The sequence below is a fragment of the Calonectris borealis genome, chromosome 3 (genome assembly GCF_964195595.1).
Source record: "Calonectris borealis chromosome 3, bCalBor7.hap1.2, whole genome shotgun sequence".
Classification (NCBI taxonomy): domain Eukaryota; kingdom Metazoa; phylum Chordata; class Aves; order Procellariiformes; family Procellariidae; genus Calonectris; species Calonectris borealis.
In genome coordinates this window covers 83,146,410-83,171,364 of record NC_134314.1, presented here as the reverse complement: position 1 = coordinate 83,171,364, position 24,955 = coordinate 83,146,410, and the positions used below count along the sequence as shown (strand labels likewise).

General features: G+C 42.6%; 1 protein-coding gene across 1 annotated transcript in view; it reads right to left on the bottom strand.

Moving 5' to 3' along the window:
* Positions 1-22,988, bottom strand: part of DISC1 (DISC1 scaffold protein) — a 209,020-nt gene extending 186,032 nt beyond the window's left edge. Inside the window, exons 1-2 of the mRNA XM_075146449.1 lie at positions 22,858-22,988; positions 2,259-3,250 (exon numbers count right to left, since the gene is read on the bottom strand). Of these exons, the coding sequence (XP_075002550.1) occupies positions 2,259-3,250; positions 22,858-22,933 (1,068 nt within the window). The 5' untranslated portion in view covers positions 22,934-22,988. The remainder of the gene's footprint in view (positions 1-2,258; positions 3,251-22,857) is intronic.
* Positions 22,989-24,955: the final 1,967 nt, after the last annotated feature.

Here is a 24,955-nt window from a genome sequence, read left to right as displayed (position 1 = left end):
TATCCCTTCTAAAGACAGTATGTGAAAGTGGATAGTCAGAAAAGAACTATAGAAAAATAAAGCCAGAAAAGAATGAAAAAATGCTTGATTAATAATAGGCTATAGGAAGCCCTACAGGAAAAACAAAAAACAACATTGTATATATTCCCTTTCTCTCCAGGCTTTATTTTATTTTGCTTTTCCACATCCTGAAAGTCCAATCTTTTTTCTCTGAGGCTGGTGAGGAATGTGAAACATATTGAAGGGCGGAGCTCTGAATCCTCACCACAAATTATTTTCTGTATTTTACGCCATACTTTTGATAGAGTTTTAAAGAAGCCTGCAGTAGGAATGGTTCAAATAACACTTTTTTCATATATATGATGTATAACAACCATCTATACTGAGAGTACAGCTTTGCTGCTGTTTGCAGTGTTTATCCCATCACACGCTCACAGTGGCGGGTCATTTATAGTCTGCTTGGGTACCACAGCCCAGGCAAGCCCACGGCAAACTGACTGATGCTGTCACAGTAAAGTGCTTTCTATTTGCAGGCTGGTAAGATGCTTAGAGCTCAACTAATGAAAGAACTGCTTCAGCGTGGCATGTCCTGTATCTCTACTGTGTGATGACCACTTTTTTTTGTTTTAGTAAGTACAGAAAAAGCATAATTTTAACAACTTTGGTATTGTCTCCTTTTCTTGACTACAGTTGTCTTTGTTCCTTTCTGAAAAGTTTGAGACTTGCTCATTATCATTACAATAGGCAGGTGCTTCAAATTAAACATACACGACTGGCTAACCAACGGCAAAGACATCTGAGGGCACAAATCCCCAATTCTCCATTCAATGAATTAATGAATACAGAAAGTAAAGATAGCAATGTTTCTTTTGTGCCTAGCAAATAAGCATACTGAAAAGACAGAAAAATAATTTCCTGTTTTGATTATGTTATATATTCCCAAATTTGCAGCAAATTAATTTCCCAAACCATCCCAGACTATGGGCACATTGTCATTCCAGGCATGAAGCCAAAGAAACTGCTCCATGTCAATGTGTGTGAAGTCTGTAAATAAGAGAACCTAGTTTGAGTCCTACATGCATCCTCTATCAAAAGTAAGTATGAGAGAGCATCGTAAGCCCAGGTCAGATGTCATGGAGAGTAAAGTAAGAATAAAAATTTCTTGATCTTCTGTCTTACCCAGACAGCAGGATTGTGCAAAGCCTCCCCAGAGCAGGTTGTTTCATCAGGCCTAAAGACAATACAGTGCAGGTATGTCTGAGCTGAGAAATCACCAGAACCTGGGTTTCTGAAAGGCATCCCAGAAACTCAGGACACTAGTGAGACACTAAAAAAAACAAAAACAAAAAAACCCACCGCCCACTTAGTGCATCTTGAGCAAATTTGTTAAATCCATCGTGTCCACATTAGTCTTTGGATTACTGCTTCCTGCACGCGCAATACAGCCAATATTTGGCTCCTTACCACAGGTAAGCTCAGAATGGTTCCCCTCTGATTCCCACACCGCCATCCCAAACACTGTATAACAAAACATAACTGATCCTTCTTAAGGTTCCCCACCCGTCTCCCACAAAGAACACAGTGAATGAGACTGCCTGTAAACGTGGTAGGTATACATGTGGGTATACACGTGTGCAAAAAGAAAGACTCCTGACACAAACAGCCCAGAACTCCTCTGGGGTGGGGGAAACCAAAAAGGTTCAATTCCCAGTTTGAGTTAGAGCAGGGACTTGACTCCCATTTTTCTTCGTGCGGGGAGAGTACCCCTCTATTAGATTACAGGCTACTCTCATACAGGTGCCTCACTCTAAGAAATCTTTGGCTAAACTTACACATTTCCAATTACAAAGTTTAGTGTTGTTAAATCATGGTGCTTCAAGAAAGGAGTTCTTACAATCCCCAAATTTTGTATTACATATACTCCAAACTGCAGACAAAACAGCCACCTGTGAAAGAAAATGTTTTTTGTTGAATTCAGAAACTGATGTATGACATATTAGAAATGAGAGGATCACAGTTTCAGCAGAACATAGGAATCAGGTACTGCAACAATATCACCTGGTTTTTAAAGAACCAAAAAGAAAAGGAAACCAGTTCTCTCACTTTTATCATGCAGATTGCTACTGTAAACCTCTATGAACAAATGTCACAAAAACCATTAATATCCCAACACCTACGTCAACTTTGACTTTGGCACTATAAATACAAATGTTTTGGAGGCCAGGAGGAAGAATCAAAGATGAAGTGAAATAACTAACCTTTAAAGTACTGCGGTTGCCAAGCAGGCAGTCCTGTAGCACTGGTTCATATTTTTTCATCAAAGTATCCCAGTTTTGGTCACTAACAGTAAAGCTACTTTCATAGCCTGAGGTGACAGAAGAGCCAGCAGATGCTGCATCTGAGGAATCCGTAGAATATGAAAATGTTGCATCTGTATCCGAGAGAGAGACAGTCTCATAGTCCTGTAGTTTATCATTTGCTGTGGTCTCATTTTCATACTCCAAATCCTCTCTGGGCCTAGAGAAGCAATGCAAAGCTCTCAAGTGCTCGTGAGTCTGCACTATCTCCGCTGGCTTCTGCAGATTTCCTGTGATGCTGGGATGCAGAACATACTCAGCTTCCTCAACGGTTGACTTGCCTTCAGCATTGCTTATTCCAGAGGATGAGTTCAGGGAGAGCTGTATGAAGCTGAAACTTGAACTAAAGCTATCATGTGCACCAACAGAATGAGAAACATCATCTCTGTTTCGATATTCACTGTTGTTATTCACTTCTGTTTGATCCAGAGCATACATATTTTGGGGCTCACTCACTTTAGCGCCATGGCTCTTCCGCCATGTACAGCATACAGCAGAAGCATCTCCTTTGCTTGTTGCTGCAGCAGGGTAAACCGATATCACTCTGTTTTCTGATCGTGGACTCTTGCAACATGAAAGATTTTTGCAGCTCCCTGGCATATTTCCAGTAGTGGCCAACACTGTTACCCCATTAGCAGGAACTACAGCACTATTTGCAACTGAACTACAGTGTAAGAATTCAAAGTTATTTTTGTATTGTCTGCATAGAGAGCAGTTCTCAAAGTCTCTACAGTGCTGCCTGCCATGTTTGAGCTCTTCTGGGTTGAATGGCTTGCAGGCACCCAGGGACTGAAACTCTATCTGTCGCTGAGCTTCTGGCCTCATGTATCCAGGTCTTTTTGCCAGTTTCTTTTTACGAAGAGAGCCTGCAGGCATTAACTGCTCCTGACCATCTGAGCAAGGGGGGGGAAAAAAGTCATTAAAGCGTTTCTGCAGTTTTCTAGGCTTAACATATTGTAGCATCTGAAAATAATTGTTTCAGGAATGTCAAACAGCGCATCAGTTTCCATTTCGACCAAACAAAGACACTGACCACACTGCAGATAAGAGGGGAAAAGTTTTTACCAGAGAACACTGTGTGTTTTCATCCACTTTCTAAAGAGTTTGCACCTCCTTTTAAGTGAACTCACTAACATAATCACACCCATCAGGACACAAACCTGGGTAAGATGAACCACATCGTCTTCTCTATTCATAGCAATGCTCTGCACTCCTTCATTCTCAATTCACTTAGCAGCACACTAAAGCACAGACCTTGTTTAAGTCTCTCTGATCCAGAGTCATTTTCAGACTTGCAAGTACATCTAAGATAGGACTGAATCTACATCAAAAAGATGAGAAATGTACTCACAAAGAAATTTCGTGCATAATCTGTTGTTGCTCGTGTCCAGTTTCTTGTGTTTGTATCCATGTTGTATTAATACAAGTGTTTCAGATTCTGCTTCCAGAACAGATGTGACCCTGTAACACTCCATGGCTGCAGATCTATCAGTCTAATGAGATATTTTTATTTTGTAAGTTTTCATTTAGATTTACTGTACTCCCATTGTCCAAAATGTGAAGTTAAAGTTTTGCATGCAGCACCATCAGTCCTAGAAAACTAATGCCACCATATACTTGCTAGCATTACTGTAGTATTAATACATTTAAGAAAGGGCCTCTGCTCAATAGCTCAATTTCCCCGCATTTATCTTTTCATCTATGCAAGTAAGGTATATTTGCTGCTTACAGAGCAGAATAGAAAGAACCAAGATAAAAACCACAAAGAACATTAAAAGTGGGAGATCAGAATGTGGTATCTTGTCTTTGTTTTCTGTACATTTCTATACCAAAAAAAAAAAATGAGTAAAAGATTACAGGGTGACTACTTTCAGTTTCTTATGGATTTACTGCTAGTCAAAAGGTATCTCATTCTTCTGTCCTGCACACAATCAATGGGAATACAAAATGGATGATGGTGCAGAGCTTGTAACACAAAAACATATTGACGGGGCGTATTTGCCAGAATCGCCCTTCCAAGGAATCTAGTGACTAGCTGAATTATGCCCTCGATTAGCTGCCCTCTACTCACTGAAACAGAATCAATTGCCAGAATCTCAGGTGTTAGAAATATTCTCATCACCCACACAGAGCTCTTTCAAAAACACAAGTTTCAGCAAAAAAATTTCTTTACATGCAATATATTTAATATTCATCTCTAATCGTAACTCTTTATCAACTTTTACACTGATAGGTGTGCACATAATCTAAACACCTCAGCAACTCCTAACACAGGTCTCATACACACCTCACTACAATGACAACCTATCCAAAAATTTAAGCGTTAGACCTGAAACTTTCCAGGAGACTTTTCCCAACATTCACTGCACTTTTTCCAAATAACCTTCAACAAAAGCAATTTATACATTTTCCACGTACTAGAAGAGTGGCACATCTCACCATGGGACTGCAGTTAAGCTTCTGTATTCTGCTTCCTATCACCATAAATTAGAATACCCCAGCTGTCTCTTACGTTCTCTTTTGTCAGAGGAAAAAGCATCACAGAAACCAGAAATAAAAAAGGTCACAGAGTTCATCAGCCTGTCTACTATAAAAAGACAGTGAAATGCCGTACTGGGAGTAATTTAATAGAAGTCTTAGCAAATAGGAACCGCTCTTGGAGTAAGGGAACAAAAATTGAACAAAATGTTCTTTAGAATTTAATTCTTTCAGTTTATGTACAAAATAACAGCCTAAATTTGCCTTCAGCAGAAGAAATCAGTCACGCAGAAAAAAGTCATTCTAAGACTGGATATACGTTATTGCCGTTTACAAAGGCTAGTCACAGGCCTCGTCTGTAAAAATGGAAAAGGTTCTTTGGATTAATTAAAATCAGTTTCAAATTGATCTCACTAAATCACTATGAATTTCCAAAGCAGACAGATAATTACAGCTCTTTAAACACCAAATTTAAACTAAGCTAATGTAAGTAAGATTTAAATTGGCCAAAGTGTTGGATATTTGCACCAAGTGAATTGGATGCAATTCTAAGAGTTATTGGAGCCAAAGTGGTACAATTCCAGTATCATGAACTAGCCCACAGAAAACCCACGCATCTCTGCGCTCTCCCCCATGTTTGCAGGTAACCCTCCAGACAGGTTTACCATTCAGCTCCTTTATGGACTCCAGGTCTGCCTCCTGGGGAGTCCAGCAGCAGAATCTGGCTATCAGAGCGGCACCACTGCCTGAATTATACTCAAGATTATAGTCCAAGCCACAAGCCATTCAGAGGATGCTACAAGGAGAGCGCTGCAGGTCCTTAGCCCTAATGTAGCTGCACCTGAGCGCAAGGCAGAGGAGGAGTGGACGGACACAGAGCTGGGACCAGCACCTCAACACGAACACCCACGCTTTCCCCAAAGGGTAAGGGAGGGAAGAGGTGGCCACAGCCTGACCCCTGACTCCAGCTAGAGAACAGGCGCAGTGCCCTCAGCCATCATGAAATCCAGCCAGGATGTTACTATGGCTTTGGATATACTGTTTGTGCGCTGTTTATCCTTCTGCCATGTCCCTTTTCTGAAGATTAGAGTAATTTCAGTAGTTTATGATCACATATCTGAAATGTAGTTACAAAGACTTTGTTTTTCTGCATAGCCTTCCAACCATAGCTTGCTTTGTCTGCACATCAGATACAGAAACTACACTGAACCAATTCAGCTAGCTTGTTAAAAAAAAAGAAAAAAGACAGGCCTCAAATTTTTCTGATAATTCGCTCAGTTTCAAGCACGTCAAATAACTGATGGCAATTAACCACAAGACTATCAAAACGGTACTTGGAACACTGTGAAACAACTGAAGGTAATTAAAAAACCCCTACATTATAGTGTGTCATGCATTGTATGAGACATGCACTTAGAAAAAGAGAAAAGTCACAAATAGAAGAAGGGCATTTCAATTGTAATATTACAAATCAACTTTTAAAAAAAATATGTATTACAATCTTAGAAGATGATGCAATGTATATATATTCTAATGTCAGATTATGTGCAAATTGCTTCAAATCCAAATTATTAAAGCCCAGAAATAACTTAATTGTAACATCTCTTTCACCATAACAATCTTTCCTGATGACCAACACTTCATAAAAAACTAACAGCTCAGAGCTCAGGGAGGGGTGGGGGGGAAGTCTATTGCTCTAAAGCAAGGCATGACCAGCAATGCTGTTCGTGTCCGAGTTGCACCAGTAAGATGAAAGAGGGAGAGGTGAAGTCAAAGAGCGTTTCCCCCTGATGGAAAGAGCACATTCTGTTGGAACCAGCCTGATGCTAAAGGACAGCAGAACAGTCATCTAATTTATTTTAGATAATCAGTCTTTGTTTTCAGCCATAAAAGTGGCAGTTCAGTTTTTTGACCAAATGCTGTAGTAGCATCTGTGGATGGACAGGTGTAACTACCTTACATTTTTGTAAAGTCCACTAGGATTTTATAGATCGGTACAGAAACTCTGAAGCTATTACCTCCCCACCCCTGCTTTAAACACATAAAACAGAATGCTTGCAAGCTCATTAAGTTCTCCCTGAAAGTAACTGAGAGATTACATATGCAGTTTTAAAGAGAGCTCGACTATCTGAATACACCTATATTAAACACGGTTGATTTTTATTAGAATAACAAATTCACCTTAAGGGCATTTGTGGGTGGTAACTGTGGTGTGGAGGAAAAGATACTTGGTCATATTCAAAGCCAACTATCAAAGCACTGCTCCAAGCAATTTCTGTAGCGCTGCTTCTGTTAAGGAAGCTTTAAACACCTGCATTAAACTGTACACAAACAACGTAAGGAAGATGAAAATATTTATTATTTACAAACAAATGTTTAACCTATCAGTAACAAAAATGAACCATTCTCAGGGATTAATCAATCTGACATGACAGTAACCATTACTGTTCAGTTCCTACGTCATAAAAATATGTAAAATGTTGCAGGTTCCTAATTAGGTATATTTCAACTCATTCGCTGAATTTCAAAGATTCAGAATATTCAAAATAAGATGGCATTGATCTCAACACAACTATGTTAAAACAAACCAGCACCGTCTCTTTACACAAGTAAGCTTTCAAAGAAAGCTACTTTTGAATAAAGATTTTTATAACTCTTAAAATGCAAAGGTCTCATTCAGCTGTTTCATCTTACTTAGTGAATGTTAACTATACTTTTGATTTATCTAGCATTTTATAAAGTGTATCTATAGAAGACAAGCGATGGCTGAGCTACATTGTATTTTATACCATTTACAAATTATTTCCTCACCAAGGGTTCCTGTGATTTCTAAGGTTACAGGCTGAGTTCAGTTACTCAACTGTTAAATTTCCACGACATCACGTACAAAATATTCTCTGAAGTCATTAAATGCATGTTAGTTTCTGTTCTTCATTAAAAAAACACTTCAAGACTTGTGCATTTTAGAAGTAAGAGTGGTCTTCCTTAGCCAGTGTTTAAATAATTGTATTTTTATTGACACTCCCATAATACGCATGCCATTGAGTTGTTACATTTGAGACACTTACCTCCTTAATTCAACAACTCATTTTAAGCCATTTGATGAAATTGCAGCACCTCTCTCTAGAGTAAAAATCACATTAGCTGATACCAGTTTCAATACGCCCATCAACTTTTTTTTCCCCTCAAAAAAAAAAAGTGCTTTAAACCTGGTTTTGCCTTAATGCTAAGAAAGAAAAAAAAAATGTATTAAAAAGTAAGCTGGTAAATATCAAACACTTCCCATGTCAGTAACAATCACCTATTTAGTCAGGGGGAATAAGAGAAGCACCCTTTTTCTTAATTATGTATTGTAATTGTGTTCAGTACTACTAACACTTTTAAACACATCTGCATCCATCAGTATTCAGCAGTGCGCTGACTACACGCAAAAGGCTTTTTTCTCAAGCAAGTGCCTAAGCGCCTTAATGTAACAAAAAGAACAGAAATATGCCTTTATGATCTTTTTAAATTTAAAAAGATAGTAAGTATCCAGCTTGTGAAAGCATGCAGTGGCACTGTGAAGGCCTATTTGATAACTAATCAACACCCTATGGCTGGCAACCTGAGACCCAAGGCTTGGCTATTACAGAAAACTGCACTCCTCCAAGCTGAATGAAAATTACACCACTCAACTTCTCCACTGCAGCATTAGGAGGAAACTAACTTTGTTGGCCAGAAACACTAGAACAGCCAGGTGATTCCGTGCTGTCTCAATAAAGCAGGACCACTTAGATAGCATGATATTGCCAAAAAATGACATTTCTGCTCTCTTCATTTTTGTTTTCATGCAGTCAGCTACTGTTAGAGAAGCCCCAAGCAAAAAAAAAGGCAGGGAAGCCCAAGACCTTTGCAATAAACTTCAGCGTAATCCTGTTACAGACACTCCTCACACATCTCGTTCTCTGGTTGTTACTACATCTCACATTCAAAATTCATCTCTGGCTGATGAGCCTCAACCCAATCTGTCTCCAAATCTCCTTCTACAGCTCACTCACATATTTCACCCAACTCACTGCTATCAGCCTAGGCTCGCTGGAACTGCCAAACTCACAAATCAACCACCCAACATAACAGTTACCTTTTCAGGCTTCCCAGCCATCACTTATCCTACAGCCAGCTCTGCGATCCATCCCATGGACCACCTGATGGACAAAGAAACACCCTGCGGGAGAACACAAGCAGGTCTGGGAAAACAAGCCAGTACCAGCACTGGGGTCTTCAGCACAGTCAATAACAGAAGACACTTAACTTCCCCACAAATATCCAGCCTAATTTGTTTTAAACCTGTGAGTATAATTCTTTTTAACTTATAGTTAAATAATTGAGAATAATTTATCCACTTTCCAAAGAGGCAGGAGGACACACAAGTTACAAGCCTACAGAGAACACTCACAATAGAGAAAATACTTATTTCGGGAGTTTGGGGGTTTTTTGTTTGTTTGTTTTTAAGGTTTGTTGTTTTTCTTCCTGGGGGGAAAAAAAAAAAAATCTTTTGTTCCCAGTTTCAGTGCGAAAGTCTGTAGAGGCAGTCCATGCAAATGTCTCAAGTGGAGAGAATGCTCTGGGTCTTTCAGTCAAGATCTGAAAACAGCTTTAAATATTACACAGAAATAGGGGAGTGAGGATTTTGCATAGAAATTTTGAAGTTTGGTTAGGTCCTAAATTAATTTGCAAACAACACTTAATGGGTTTGCAGTCATATCCCATAAAAGTATTTCACCAGATATGCATGTAATTATGAAATTAGTACACAGCAGTCCTTTTCAAGAATGGTCTATTTAACACACCACACTTCTCTTTCATCACTCTGTCTCCAGAATGACAGTGTGGATTCCCACTACTTCTGCTCAGTCAGATCATCTACAGCAAGACTCCAATATAAAACTCATCAGGGGGGAGGGAAGGGAGGAATAAAAAAAAAAATCTGGAAAAAAAAAAAGTGAAGTGTGAAAGCATGTTGACAGCAGTCAATTTCTAATTCAAGCACAGTTTGAGTGCTCCAGCTTGGAGATTTGAATTTTTAATTTCACCAAGAGAGTGGGTTCCAAATTAAGCATCTGATGCACAGTCAGTCTGAAACCAGAATTGAGTTTACTGAAATAGAAAGTAATTTTCTCTTAACAGCTCAGTAGTGATCATATATAATGAAAATAAAACAACGTGGCAGTTCCTATATTGCCAAGGGTGAGGAGTCAGAATGCTTTTAGCTTTACAATTTAATATCAAAGTCCCAGGACAAATGCTCCTCCTTTGCCTGCTGAAGGAAGCTTACCTTACAGCCCCAGTCAGGCTGTCAGGACACGATGTCAATGCTGTCTAGACAACAATGGAGATGGAACGGAGCTCGAGACATCAGGAAAGCTGAGCACTAACTTCCCGCAGAAAGCACAGCACCTCAGGATGCAGCTTAAATACAAGATACTGCAAAAGCCAGTACACAAACTGCAGTTAAGGCAATGCGTGGGACACAGAGCCCACCTGTAGCGAGGAGGCTGGCAAATGAGTAGCACTGGTCCCCCACCCCACTCCCCCGAAAATAAAATCTCAGGGTTTTGCATGAACCCCTGCAACTCCATATGCTCCCACAAAATTTCCGTACTCTGGTATTCTCTGCTTTTTGCAGCAGCAGTTGTGCGGATTATGCTTTTGCTGGCTTACAATAAATCGCTATTCTGAGTGACGAGATGAAGATTCTCAGCTGAACCCACAAGGCACAGACTGCAGCACTGCTCTCCTATCCCCAACAGCTACACAGACAACTTCAGTAATGCAAGTCCTTGCTAAAGGCCAGCAGATTTCTCAGCATCATTGGTCTGTAGATGTTATAGCCTGTGAGGGGTCAACCTTTGTGGTCCAGCAAGCCAAGTGCAGTTCCCTAAGAGACCTACACTGGTATACAGGAAAGATGCACAATATCCCTTTTGACATCTTCGGTGAGAGTATGGTTCGACCTTTACAACCCTTACCCTAGGCTGAAGACAGAAAAAACAGAAGTTGGAGGTTTGTTTTATTGGGCATGAGAACACAAAAGTGAAGACATCAGCTATATCCTTCTCCTCTAGCACGGAGGAGAAAAGTAGATGGTTCAGGTGAAATTCTGAGATTATCTTATGAACAAGCTATGGAAGAAGTACTGTATCAAATATTGCTGAAACTGCAGCAGAACACTAACCACGGACGCGGACACCTCTCTTCTAGCAGAAATCACAGCTCCTTTTAAATAAGATGGGACAGAAGTCACTCCACCTACAGCAAGTTAGATAGCTAAAAAAACAAACCACAACAACAAAAAATTAACATTCCAGGAAAGAATACAGTTTCTCTCTAGAAGGTAACTGCATTGAATTATAGGATTTAGCAGATGTACCAGCACAGGGCGACCATGGCAATCGATTCAGAGGATGAGAAGACCTCAAGAAAGGGCTGGAGAGCACTCAAAGAAGGCACCCACCAGCACTAGACAGCTAGCAGTCCATAACTCCCCAAATAAGAGCCCTGGCATTAGATGCCAAACTTGGTATTTCCTACCCACATCACCAGGTATTGCAGGAACACTGCCTTCGTAACCAGACTACTGGAGTGACAACTCACACAAGATCTGAGCAACTGCCTATTCAGCTCCAGGCAGGAGCTGAGAGTTACCCCATGCGCCTCACACCATGACTGGAGACTAAAGACTCACAGGACCAAAACCCTGCCTTCATGCAGATTCGAAAGCCATGACCACTAGAGGCAGACAAGGATCAGGGGATACAGTCAAGCAGCAGCCAGCCAGACCCCATGCTGAGGGAGGACATCATCAACACTGACAGATCTGCTTTGATTCACTCATTTTTGTCTCCATCCCAACTCTGCTGATACCAACGCTGCACATGTTTTTGACTGCTCCCATCAAACCCTGCCTTCTTTTCCACCGACTTCTTTTCTTGGTCCCCAATTAGTTCTCACAAACCAATTGCTCATTTCTCTTCAAGTAAGTGAAAAAGACAGTTGAACCAGAAATCTTTCCAATTGCTGCTCTGGACTTTTGACCAAACTCTGCATGGGTCACACTTAGCACTACACAGTGCGGAGTGATAACCACCCACAAAGCTCCCAAACAACGTTCAAAGCCACACAAAGATACTCTCTTATCCAATATCACTCCTCAATACCACCTCTTTGGTCCTTTTCAGTTTATCCTTTTTGTCACAACCCCAACAAGCACAAGCCTCCCCCACCCCCCTAACAGCACTCCCCTCACAACAGCAAACAAGCATGTCTCAACTTACCTCCAAAAATCCTCCCACACGAGCTTCCAGGCCCTCCAGCTCCCCAGTCTCCTTAGACCACCCCATCCCTTCCCAGGTAGAGTGCCTTCCTGCTTCACACTCCCCATCAACAGAGCTAAGTAGTTTCTAGGCTTCTCCAGGTGCATTTAAAAGGAGCCCAACCCCACTTCAGCTGTATCCACTGATTTTATTGCTTGCCTCCAGGTCCTCAGCCTTTTGGCTACCAGGACTTCAGCCAGTTCTCAGGGCTCCTGTTATCTCTTTCACAGCACACACATAGTTTGTATAAGCATCTAAACCAAACCCCACTCTAAAGCATGCTGGCTCCATTCATCCCCTTTGAGATCATCTCAATGAAAACACTCTTATAAGAGCTTCTTTCCTGTGACTGTAAATCACTGCTATTCACATCTAGGAAATCAAGACAATTACCTGCCACAATTTACTCTGACAGTTTCCCTGGGCTAACACATATTAGCTAACAATACAGGTTACACTTATTAACATACACCTATGATGCTCAACAGAAGCACAGATTTTTGCCAGAGGTTTTTTTAACTTATTTCTGTCACATGCTATTTGTAATTCACTTAAGTATTCCTACCCAAGTAGAAGGCCATAGAATCTGCCACCTTTTGTTGAACCTTACCTGTCTGTTTTTATTACCCAAGTAAATTAAAGCACAGTATTGATCTTCAAAGAAATTGTACCTTTACATAAATTGCAGATGTTTCTTGAGTACCAAAGGACTCTGTGTGATACTGTAATGAAACAAAGTCTTAAGCAAAATACTTCGAGTTAAAAAATAATGAGAAGTAAACACAAAAATCAGACTGACCTTTCAAAAATATTCTCTATATTAAAAGAAGATTGTCTTGAATAAGCCAATGAAACAGTTTTTTAGGTCAACATATTCTGGATTCAGCTTAGCATTTTAAATGGATAAAAAAGGTGCAGATTGTACCATATGGTGTTAAACACGCACACCTGAAAAGATGTGCTTCGGTAACAAAAAGCTTGGCAGAGGAAAACTTTCAGTGTCATTCAAATTGTTTTCCAGAATAAATATAGATCGTTAACTTGTTATTTCCAATTTTTTTTTTTAAATTTATTACTTGCTTTAGAAAACCTGAATTCAGAATCCAGGATTAGCAGGGTCCTGTGCAAGGTAGTTCGCATTTGCCTATCCCTTTCAGTTGTATGGGACAGGCCCCTGGGTAGTATTAGTGTAGCAGCAGCAGGGGATTTCTTCCCCTGCTTCTTTCAGGTTCACACATAGTACTCTGACAAGTATTATTATTAAAAAGTAGCAGACAGAACTGCTGTAGCTTCCTTTCAAGGAAAGCAATGCATTTTCAGAGACATTTGATCTCATCGGTCCTGAGGTACAGCAGTAATCTGATGCATTAGTTTGGGGTTAAAGCAGACCACGTGAGAAGCTACACAACTTACCCAAGTTGCAAAGCACGCCCAAGACAGAACTAAGGACTTACACAGGACTCCTGAAAGACAGCTAGAAAAAAAGCATTTTCACTATAAGAATACACCTAAGGCTTTGTATCTTTAGAACTCCTGTCTTCGTTGAAAAGATGGGAGATTTAAAAAGCAGCATTTAGATAGAATTTTATCTTAATATTCTCAAAACTATCAAACCTTGGAGTCACGGGTCCCCCCCGAAGCAGATCCTGCAATAATGCTATTCCGTGTGGGATTCTGTACAGTGAAGTTTCATTGGAAACTTCAGGTTTAACTTACATTTTCACCAGAAATTTGAAGCAAATACAAACACCGTATTTAGATCACTCCTTAACTTATCTATAATATGATTTTTGCCTGCCTACGTTTTTGTACTCCGAATCTAAACAAGTCTACACTAATCCACAGATCTGATACAGGAAAGTATATTTATAAAATATCTATGTCAAATAAGTCCACTACAATAGTCCACAGACAGAAGAAGTTCATTGACAGGCTCTTTTAATTCCCAAATGAAGCAGTGCTACCTTTAAGCTGGAAGCCTTTTAAATCCTTTACTGACTAGGGGGAAAGGAAAACTCACAGTATTTTGAAGGTGCTTGCAAAAGTTTCACAACCTAAAAAGCATCCTCTCCCTCCAACCCACAGTGAGCAGGAACATCTTGCATGAACAGCCTTACAAAAACAAAGAGGTGCCAATAAAACTGTGAGAGATACTGAGAAGACACATGGATTTTCATTTCTGTACAATAAAAGTGTCATAGTGCTTTACTGAACAAAAACATATGAAACACTTTAAACTTAAATTACCTTAAAGTCTGAGTCATAAGCAAGGACTTCTGTACCAGAGAAAGCCATGAAGACAGAACTAAGGACATCTTTAAGGTTAGAATGCCCTCTTTGGGTATAAAGATATATTTGCAGCAACAGTAAATTTCAGCAAACACAGTGCTATTTTATGCTATAGGAAGGAAAGTAAATCAAAGAATGCCAAGTGTGCTGCTCTAAAACTTTTGAAGATGTTATAAATGGCACCTGATTACCCTCTACTAGCAATAATGTCCCTAAGATGCTACATACCAGTAGTGAGGATAACAGCAATCCATATACAGCAGCGCACAGGGGTAGGACAAGAAAGAGCCTAAGTTGAAACAAGAGAGGTTCAGACTAGATACAAAGAAAAACTTTTTCACCCTGAGAGCAGCCAAGCAGTGGAGCAGGCTGCCCAGAAAGGTTGTGCAGTCTTTGGAGGTTTTCAAGACCCAACAGGATAAAGCCCTGAGCAACCTGCTCCAGCCTCAGAGTCAGCCCTGCTTTGAGCAGGGAGTTGGACCAGAGACCTCCTGAGGTACCTGAACTATCCTAATACCTCTAAGCTTCAAATACAAGTCTTAGGATTTGCAGTATTCCACTAGTTATCTATACATACAACAAAAGTTCAAGAGTTTCGTCCGTGAAGATGAATCCAGCTTCGCAAGAAAGCAATTTATCCGATTTAACTCCACAAAGGAAGTTAGTAAACAATAGTTTCATCACATCCTGGAAGTTGGAAACAGCTGAGTTTCTATGAACAAAATTAAGAATAAAGTTCAGTACTTGAAATAAATAGGTTCTCAACCAGCATTTAAGCATCCGGCATGCACACACACACACAGAGAAGTCACAAGCTTCAATGATGGTCAGTGCCTTAAGCAAGACAGACACAGTAAGGCATAACAACATAGGAACTCCTATTGTTCCACAGCAGCAGACCTTTAGTAGTTAGCTGGTGATTCAACAATGCTCATAAGCATCACCTAAATGTCACTTTGATCTACTGCAGTTATTTCACAAAATGTTTATTACTGAGGCTTTTTTATTGGCTGTACAAACATTGGAGAGCATTTCTCTCAAGGAATTATTCAGCTTGCTATATTAAAAATTATTTTGATACCTTTTCCTAGGCTGCTTGCCAATTGGAGGACAAGACGGAGCCATCTGCTAGACTGTAACTGTTTGAAGACATTTCCCTTCCAAAAACTTAATCCCTTAAATGGTGCCAAGGGCATTACACACACACAAAAAAAAAAATCTAACATCACCTCTGAACAGCTGCAACAAAACCTGCCTCTCACATAAATTTCCTGGGAAAGGAAGGAGGAAGACCACCTCCGCCCAGGGAATACTGCCTCTACCCTCTCCAGTCCATGAAGTCTAATTATAACGCGGGCACGGAAAAAGGCAAACCTGAATACTCTGCCACATCAGGCAGCCATAACCGTGCCACGGATGCATATGTTCTATATAACTGAGTGCACAAATACAGTTATTTCTATATCTCCTCTTCTCTTTCTTGGTTTTATTTAGAATTTGAGGGATTTCTGGGGCTGGTCTCTTTCTTCTTCCACTGCTTTGCAATGTTGGTGTTTAAAAATACATACACAGGCTGCTACACAGAATTCCTTAGAATAGCCTTAAGCTGTCCTCTGCATTGCCTTTACCTGGTCTGTTTGGTTTTTTATTATTATTACTACCATTATTATTCCCCACTTAGCTCCCTGCATTGTAATCCTCCTTTTAAAAAACTTCTCTCATATTTTGTATCATGATTTTCAAGTCATTAGAGATCATTTTTAGACAGCTAACATGTAGAACAACTGCTCCTAAGAAGAAATCTGGAAGAAAGACAGCAACCCCACATACTTCTCATACAGCTTGCACTGAACAGTCATACTGGCCTTTCAATATTAAAACCCGAGGCTCTCTAAACTTGCTATGGCCACACTTAATGCCTACACTTCCGACTTAATGCCTAGGCAAAGCACACAGAATTCCACTAGGACCTGGCAGCGCAGAAAGCAGTAACATAAGATCTGTGTGTGTCCAGATCCAGTAGAAAGGTCTGGACCCTCATCAAGAAATTCAGTGCCACACCAAGCTCACCAGAAATACAGCAAAAGTTTTGCTACACACCGTTATTGCTAGTTATAACAAAGCTAAACTATTTTAAAATTATATTAAATTAATTTAGAAAGTGAATGGCAGGAATATACACAGCCTATTCAACCCAGCAAAGATGAAAAGCCTTACCAGTCATGCTCTAAGGGATAAACTGAAGGCCCTGAAGAACAACAGGGCAAGCCAGCAGATTTCACAAAGGGTGATCAGAAGTCCTACAGACTGTTCTTGCCAAAACGGTAACACTGGATATTAGTTCCCAGTCCTACCTCATACAGGCAAAATCAACAAATATACTTCTAAAAAACTAAGCATCGTAACTATACTCAAGGCAGGCAGAGAACATCTCCTTGGCTAACATGAACTGGTTCCTAACTTGGCACTGGAGCAGATGATCCCATGGAAAATTCTGTCATTGACAAAAGCTGGTGCCGTAGCAGGAAAATTCCCAATCTGCTAAAAGAACAAATACCCTACTGCTAGCGCTCACCGCATACAAGGGAAGAAGCAGGACCTGGTCTTTTCTTACCTTACAGCAAGCTGAGACCCCCTGACGCAGGATTTTCCTCCCCCGCCCCTGTCTTCATTCTCACAGGAGGCAGACAGCCAGCTTTGGTGCACTGCTCGGCAGGAACCATTAACCAGAGCAGCCCTTCTCAGGGCCAAGTCTGTACAAGACCCTGGCAGACCAAAAGCATGGGAACACTACAGCAGCCGTCTTGCCATGACCACGTTCAGATTTCCCAGGGAAAGGGGAAACGTGGTACTTATTGATTATTAACTAGTTTGACACAAAGGAGCAAAACCACACAGAGGAACAGCTGCACTGGGCAGCCAGGCGCTTCTCATACAATTTCAACACGAGGGTCTCAAGATTTTTCACTGCTCTAAGCAAATAAAAACGTGCTGCTCTCCTAACCGAGGACTCTGGCAGCACGGGAGCAAAGTTTCAGCACGGTGCCCTGCCAAAACAGTGCTGCCCTACCGCAGCAGCAGCGTAGCCTGGGACCATCTAGGGTGTCCAAGAGCATCTCATGCCCCTGAGGCCCCACACCACTACTGATGCGTAGACATAGGCACCCCTTCCTTGTCACTCTTGCTAGGAGCACAGCAACCACAGAGATGTTAAAATCAAGGAAATCTAGCTACAGCAATGCAAAAGACCACCAAACTCAGCAGTTGTCTGTCCCGCTCTCCTGAGATTGGTATGCCTATCGCTCTTCAAGAGAGGAGCTGGGAACACAACACGTCCACAGCTCAGCTCCCACTGATCACAGCCTGAGCTATTAGTGCAAAATACTGACAGATTAATGCACTGCTCTAGAAATGGGAACAGCCAAGCCCCAGCAAACAGCTGTGCTGCCCGTTCCCCCCATCACCTGGGTCTCCACGGGCCATTAGCAACAGGAAGCACCTGGAACTTCACCCAGCGCATGAAATTCAACCTCGTCCCTGCCTCAGTAACCAAAACCCTAACAGAGAAGGGAAAGCTCTTGCCCCAAGGCTATGCTCTCCAACAACAGGGGGAAACAAGCTAATCCTGATACGATCAGCTTAGCCCTTGCAACAAAAAGTCAGATACTTTATGGAGCTGAGCCTGCCTGGATTTACCACACTGAACAGGCTCGATGATGCTCCTTCCTTGGAACCTCAGGATGTTTCCCTGAAGTAAAACATTTCTGTGTGTGGGAAGGGGAACAACCAGATCACAAGACTTAGATAGCCATAACGTAAGAAAAAAGCCTGCGGCTATAAGCATTTGGCCTTGCATGTAGTCTCCACCAGCACCATTCCAGGTGCCTGTATATCTGCAGTAGTGATAATCCACAAAACTAAGATGATATGTCAATGGAAAGGATGCTTACCATCATATCATTAAAGATGGGAAGCAAAATACTTTCAGTATCCCACTAAAACAGCAAGGAAGCAGCTTACTAGCAGGAAAACACTGTCCTTCCACTTCCCAAGCTCTCTGGAAACCTTATGGTTTTCCAAAAACAAAACAAGAAGACCCTAAGAATGGGTTCCTACAGTGTTCAAAACATACTTTTCAGATCCAAAGGCCTGACTGCAGATCTAAATTCAAAGTGGGGCCAGCTAGATGAGCTGAGCTAGGGACTACTCTGCTTACCCCATCAATCGCCAAAGTTGTGAAGCCACTGTCAAACTTCATTATCTACAGGCACATTGACATCACTATCATTTGACTCTACTTTTCCACCATTATTATTATGCAGAATTTAGCAAGGTCTTAAAAAGCCACACCAATGCCACATGCCTCACCTTACACAGATCTGCAGACCTGCAAAACAATTCAGAAAATCTAATGATACCAACTCCCAGTTCCTGCTTCTCCCACAGATACTAACCCTTTCATTCTTACTCAGTTTTACAATACTATCAACCTCTTGACTTTTCGCTCCACAGGTTGCCTCAAAATTGCTCTACTAAGAGATTTTCCTGCCCCACTGACCTCTCAGCCCAGCAAAAGAAACCTTTCAACCAGAGCCCGCTAAACCCCTCCAAACAGCCAACTCTTCTGCCACTGCAGAGAACAGGAAAAGTTCACACACATCACATTCATTCTACTCTTCGTTTCAAGCAGCCACTACTCCCACGCGGCTCTTTTCCAAGGAGATTTTATGATCTGAGCATACATACACTCATGTATGTATGTGTTTAGCAAATTACTGTTAGTTTTGCAGTTCTGACTTGGGTGCTGTTTGATCCGATCTATAAATACAGATAACACATACACCCTTGAAAGGAAAGGAGCTAGCTAAGCATTATAAAGAAAATGCATTTTCCACTTTCCATCCCTAATTCTGAGTACACAGCTGTTTATGTAGTAAATATTTAGTTTTCAAGGTAAAATCTAAATGTTTTTACACTTGTTATTGTTACAAATAAACATACTGACAGAAGTCAAAAAGAGCATAGTAACTAGACAATTTACTCTGACACCAGGGTCACACAACTAACACACCTATTTGTAAGACAGCAAGAGAGGAAGGAAAGGGAGGAGGGGGTAGGAAAGAATAGAAAGTGCCACCGATCATACTCATTAGGCAGCAGGGTCCCAATTAGTAATTTATCACACAGAGATAATAAGAGATGTATGTGCTGGAAGGAAGCGTGGCTATAAGATGAAGGAGTGTCTGAAACAAAGAGAGCAGCATTGTACAGTATGTACAAAGGGGAGGCAGAATCCAAATTCTCCATGCCCCAAAGGAATCGCACTGAACAAAGAAACCCTACTTGAGGCAAGCACATGATCTCACCACTCTGTCTGCAGACTTCAGATTAGTCATTAAGCCACTTTACATTCTCGGCATCAATAAATAGGGAAGTAACTCCATGTCAATAGCTCATTCAATTTCCATCCAGAAAACTCATGTTTAACAAACAAAGTATGTCGATAGCGGATCTCAGCTTCCACAGCAGCAGTAGCTAGGAGGCTTGATAAAGAAACGTTTCTCCCCGAAAGCATTTTTCAGGTGAACAGTTAATGGAATCTGTGCCTATATGCTAAAAGAGAAGAAAAAAGAAAATCAAGTTGAGTTTTAAATAGTTAACATTACACAGAATTAAGTAAACACCTCCGAATAAGGGTCCTACCCTGCTTAACATAGGCACAGTAGCCTTTGTTCAGTGCCAGAGGGCCAAGTTTTTCCTCCTGTGACTGCTGATTTACAAAGGGCACATTCATCCTGAATACATTAAGGTTTTGCAGCACTTTTCCTTCAAGGATATTGAATAGTATTACAACATACCCCAGGCTCAATCCTAATCTAAGTGACACAGCATGAAAGGACTGCTCTCTGGAAAAAAGAGACAAGATGCTAAGGATGAACTTGGAAATCACTATGGCAACTCCACAGGTTCCTTTCGGTTCACCTTCGAGGCTGATACTCCAAAGGAGGTAAGAAAACCACTTTCCACAGGAGTTGTTAATATGCATTACGGCCGAAACCAGAAAAGGCCGCAGCCTGTCTGCAGCTCAATTAGAAGGAAGGTTTGCTCGAGGAAACCAAATGCTAAAATGAAAAAAAATCATAACTCCCGATGAGCACTCAGGAGGTGTTACACACTCCAGTAAATCTCATTTGAAAGGTCAGGTGGTTGAGTAGCTGTCGGAGGCCCAAGTTATGGTGAGCAAAAAAAGCCTAACAGAGTGTGCCTAATTTGTGAACAAAGTCAGAATTAACCTTCAGTGTTTTCACTTTTGTGAGTACAAAACATTGTTTGCAGTGCTTTCTTCTTCCTGTTCATCACAATTAATTCATCCTGGTGCTAATAAATCCTCTTTGCTTACACGGCCCCACTACAATTCCAGCAGCGGCAGCTTAAGCCCAAACTTTTGACTTCACTTTACTGAAGAGAACAAAGGCTGATTTATCTAAATTTAAAGAGGGCGGAAGCCAGCGGCAATACAATACTTGCCTCTGACCGCTTTTAGAGTGCTGCTGCACTGTAATCATCAGTATTGTGTATGAGAACAGGTTATTTTCACTGCCCAATCTCCAAGAACCATAGAGAAAATTGATAACCTTGATAGTATAAGCACTGGGAAATAAGAAAAAGAGTTGGACATAGCCTTAATCTCAAGTGTACAAAACACTGTTCATGAGCATTCAGAGGTTCGTTTACATTCCCTTGACCCACCGTGACCACAACATTAAGTAACCACAGACCTCTAAACTTTTTTCATTTTAAAGCAAATATTTATTTTAAACATCCCTACTTTTCAGTTTCATAAGTGCCTAAAAGCCCTATCAATAGTAAAAATCTACTGTAGCTTCAACTGGAAGACCACTGTCAATGCCTTCCTAGAAGGAACCACAACAACTTTAATTTAGGCAATGAGACGGGGGAAAACCCATACAACATAATAGAAGGGACTTAGTATTTAAAAAACAAGAAAAGTTCAATAAAGTAGAACTTCTCTCATCTTCATGAGTTACTGTAAGGCCAATTGCAAATTAGCAAGTAAATGAACAAATACGAAAGGACAAATCAGAGATAATGCATCCCAGTGTACTTTGTTCATTTCTTTGAAAATTCTCATTTACTTTTAATTACCAGTAGCGCTTGCTGGTATATGTTCCGCAGCATATTTTGTAAAAGCCTCTATTATAAAAACACCTTGCTGCAGAGCTCTTAAATCACTATTCAGAAGCATAGCAAAAAGTTACTCAAGCACTTGTACACAAAGATTAGCGTGGATTACCAAAACATGAATGAGTGGTTTTCTATTGAAACGTTGGCAAGGACAAGTGAAGTGTTTGCAGAAAAGTCTTGCTGGACTAATGGAGCTCGGAAAACCGCATATCCCAAACAACCCAAAAGGCAGCGGATGCACCCGGTGAGCCACATGCCTTTCTTCCCCAGCTCTCCTGGGAAAGGTGAAGTGTTTTTTTTCCCAGACTTTCCCCACAGCTCCAGTGTCGGTAACGCGGGCAGCCCTAGCTTGGGCTGGCTGATGGCTGCTGCTCTGAGGGAGAAGAGGAGGGCAGCTCATCCACACTAGAGGTCACGGTCTTTTAAAACTCAGCTATTCATAAAAGTATATATGCACAGCTTCTCCATTAAGATCGTAGTTTCCTTTTTCTTCCTTTAAATCAAGTTTAGGGGTATTATATGGGTGACTTTTCTAAGAGTACTGTTACTTCCCTCTTTGCAGTTGGTTATTTAGAAAAAAAAAAAAAATTATACACCTTTGTATCAATATAACTGCTTCCACACTGGCAGAAGTGAAATTAGAGGATTTTTTGAGTTTAAAAAAAAATAAGAATGTTATTTCAATGTTGTAACACGGTTTCCTAGACTACATTTACCGTGAAATAAATGCTAACATCTCTGGGGACTTAAAAAAGAAATTAAAATCCCCAAAAGTTTCAGACTGCGAAATGAAAGACCCGTATTTTTTCAGCTAAAAGCCCTAAACTCCCCCGTATTCAACATGACTCCCCGCATCATGAGCTGCCGGCCCTCCCCGCCTGAAGGCAGCGTCCAGCCGAGCCGCCCGACCCCTCCAGCCGGGAGAAGCGCTGCCGGCCCCGGCCCCGGCCCCGCTAGGGCTCAGCCTCGCTCCCCCAAGCCCCCTGCTCGTTCACGGGCTTCGCTCGGCGCCTCGCACCCGTTCCACCTCTCCGGCCGGGCACCTGCCCCGCCGGGCCGGCGCCGTGAGGGGAGGAGAGGGAGGGGGGTAACGGCGGGCTCCCCCCCTCACGGCGCCGGCCCGGCCCGCCCTTTCCCTCAGCAGCCGCCGGGCCCGCAGGCCGCCCCCCGCTCACCTGAGCTCGCCGCCTCCGCTCCACCGCCGCGGCGCCGCCTGTCGGTGCCTCCCGGCCGGGGGTGCGGCTGCCACATCCCGGCCCCCCCCGCCCCGTCCTCACCGGGGCGGAAAGCGGCGGTGGCGCCGGCCACTCCCAGCCAGGGGCGGGCCGCAGGCGGCTCCACCGCCCCGGGGAGGGAGAGGGCCGCGGGCGGGCCCAGCCTTGGAGGGTGTTGCGGGTGGCGGCGGGGCGGGAGGAGCGGTGATGGCAGGGCTGTCCTCAACGCAGAGGCCCGGGCGTGGAACCGTGCACAGGCCCAGAGGTCCTTCAGGTCAAGGCGGGTCCCTGCCCGTGCAGCGGTCTAAGGCTGTCCGGTCTCTGTTCACCCAGGACGGCAGGAGACCGGCGTTAAATCAGGAGGGAAGACAAGGCGACTGCGGTCCCACTCCCCATCCGCATCAGCCTGAAGGGACCAGCACACCTGAAGAGCCGCCTCTGCCACACATACAGAGGCGTACAGCCTCCCTCCCAGGCGTCGTGGGGAGCTGAGTCCCAGCATCATGGGGATATGGCTATACCAAATATATATACCAAATACACTGTTGGGAAATGATCCGTTTTCAAATGTAGCCATACTGTGCATTGCTTGGGTTTTACAGCCATTATGTGACTGTTCACGGGCCCTTCTCTGGCACTGCCTCATGTGTCAAGATACTCACTGAATTCAGCAAGGCATGCATACAATTAGATAGTATGGTATTCATTGGCTTTCTGTAGCTTAAACGTGGAATCAATCTCTGCTCCGCATGTATTTTCATTACTTTTGTACCGCTTCACATCTCTGGATGCCAAACACAGAGCTTTTTCATTTTGTTGCAAGGTGCTATCATTTATATATATGTATGGGGTTTGGCTGGGATAGAGGCAATTTTCTTCACAGAAGCTCATGTGGTGCTGCATTATGGATTTGTGACCAAACAAGAGTTGGTAACACAGGGATGTTTTCGCTACTGCTGAGCAGCGCTTACACAGAGCCAAGGCCTCTTCTGCCCCTCACCCCACCCCACCAGCGAGGAGGCTGGGGGTGCACAAGAAGCTGGGAGGGGACACAGGCGGGACAGCTGACCCCAACTGACCAACGGGGTCTCTCAGACCATATGATGTTGTGCGTAGCAGTAAAGGTTGGGGGGAAGAAGGAGGAAGGGGGGGGACGTTCGGAGTGATGGCGTTTGTCTTCCCAAGTAACCGTTAGGCGTGATGGAGCCCTGCTTTCCTGGAGGTGGCTGAACACCTGCCTGCCGATGGGAAGGAGTGAATGAATTCCTTGGTTTGCTTTGCTTGCATGTGCAGCTTTTGCTTTACCTATTAAACTGTCTTTATCTCAACCCACGAGTTTTCTCACTTTTACTCTTCCAATTCTCTCCCCCATCCTACTGTGAAGGGAGTAAGCAAGCAGCTGTGTGGGACTTAGCTGCCTGCCGGAGTTAGAATCATAGAATCATACAGGTTGGAAAAGACCTCTAAGATCATCGTGTCCAATCGTCAACCCAACACCACCATGTCCACTAAACCATGTCCCTAAGGGCCTCATCTACACGTCCTTTAAATACCTCCAGGGATGGTGACTCCACCACTTCCCTGGGCAGCCTGTTCCAAGGCCTGACCACTCTTTCAGTAAAGAAATTTCTCCTAATGTCCAATCTAAACCTCCCTTGGTGCAACTTGAGGCCATTTCCTCTTGTCCTATCGCTAGCTACTTGGGAGAAGAGACCAACACCCACCTCGCTACAACCTCCTTTCAGGTAGTTGTAGAGCGCGATGAGGTCTCCCCTCAGCCTCCTCTTCTCCAGGCTAAACAGTCCCAGTTCCCTCAGCCGCTCCTCATAAGGCTTGTGCTCCAGGCCCTTCACCAGCTTCGTTGCCCTTCTCTGGACACGCTCCAGCACCTCCATGTCCTTCTAGTGAGGGGCCCAAAACTGAACAGAGTATTCGAGGTGCGGCCTCACCAGTGCCGAGTACAGGGGCTCGATCACCTCCCTGCTCCTGCTGGCCACACTATTTCTGACACAGACCAGGATGCCGTTGGCCTTCTTGGCCACCTGGGCACACTGCTGGC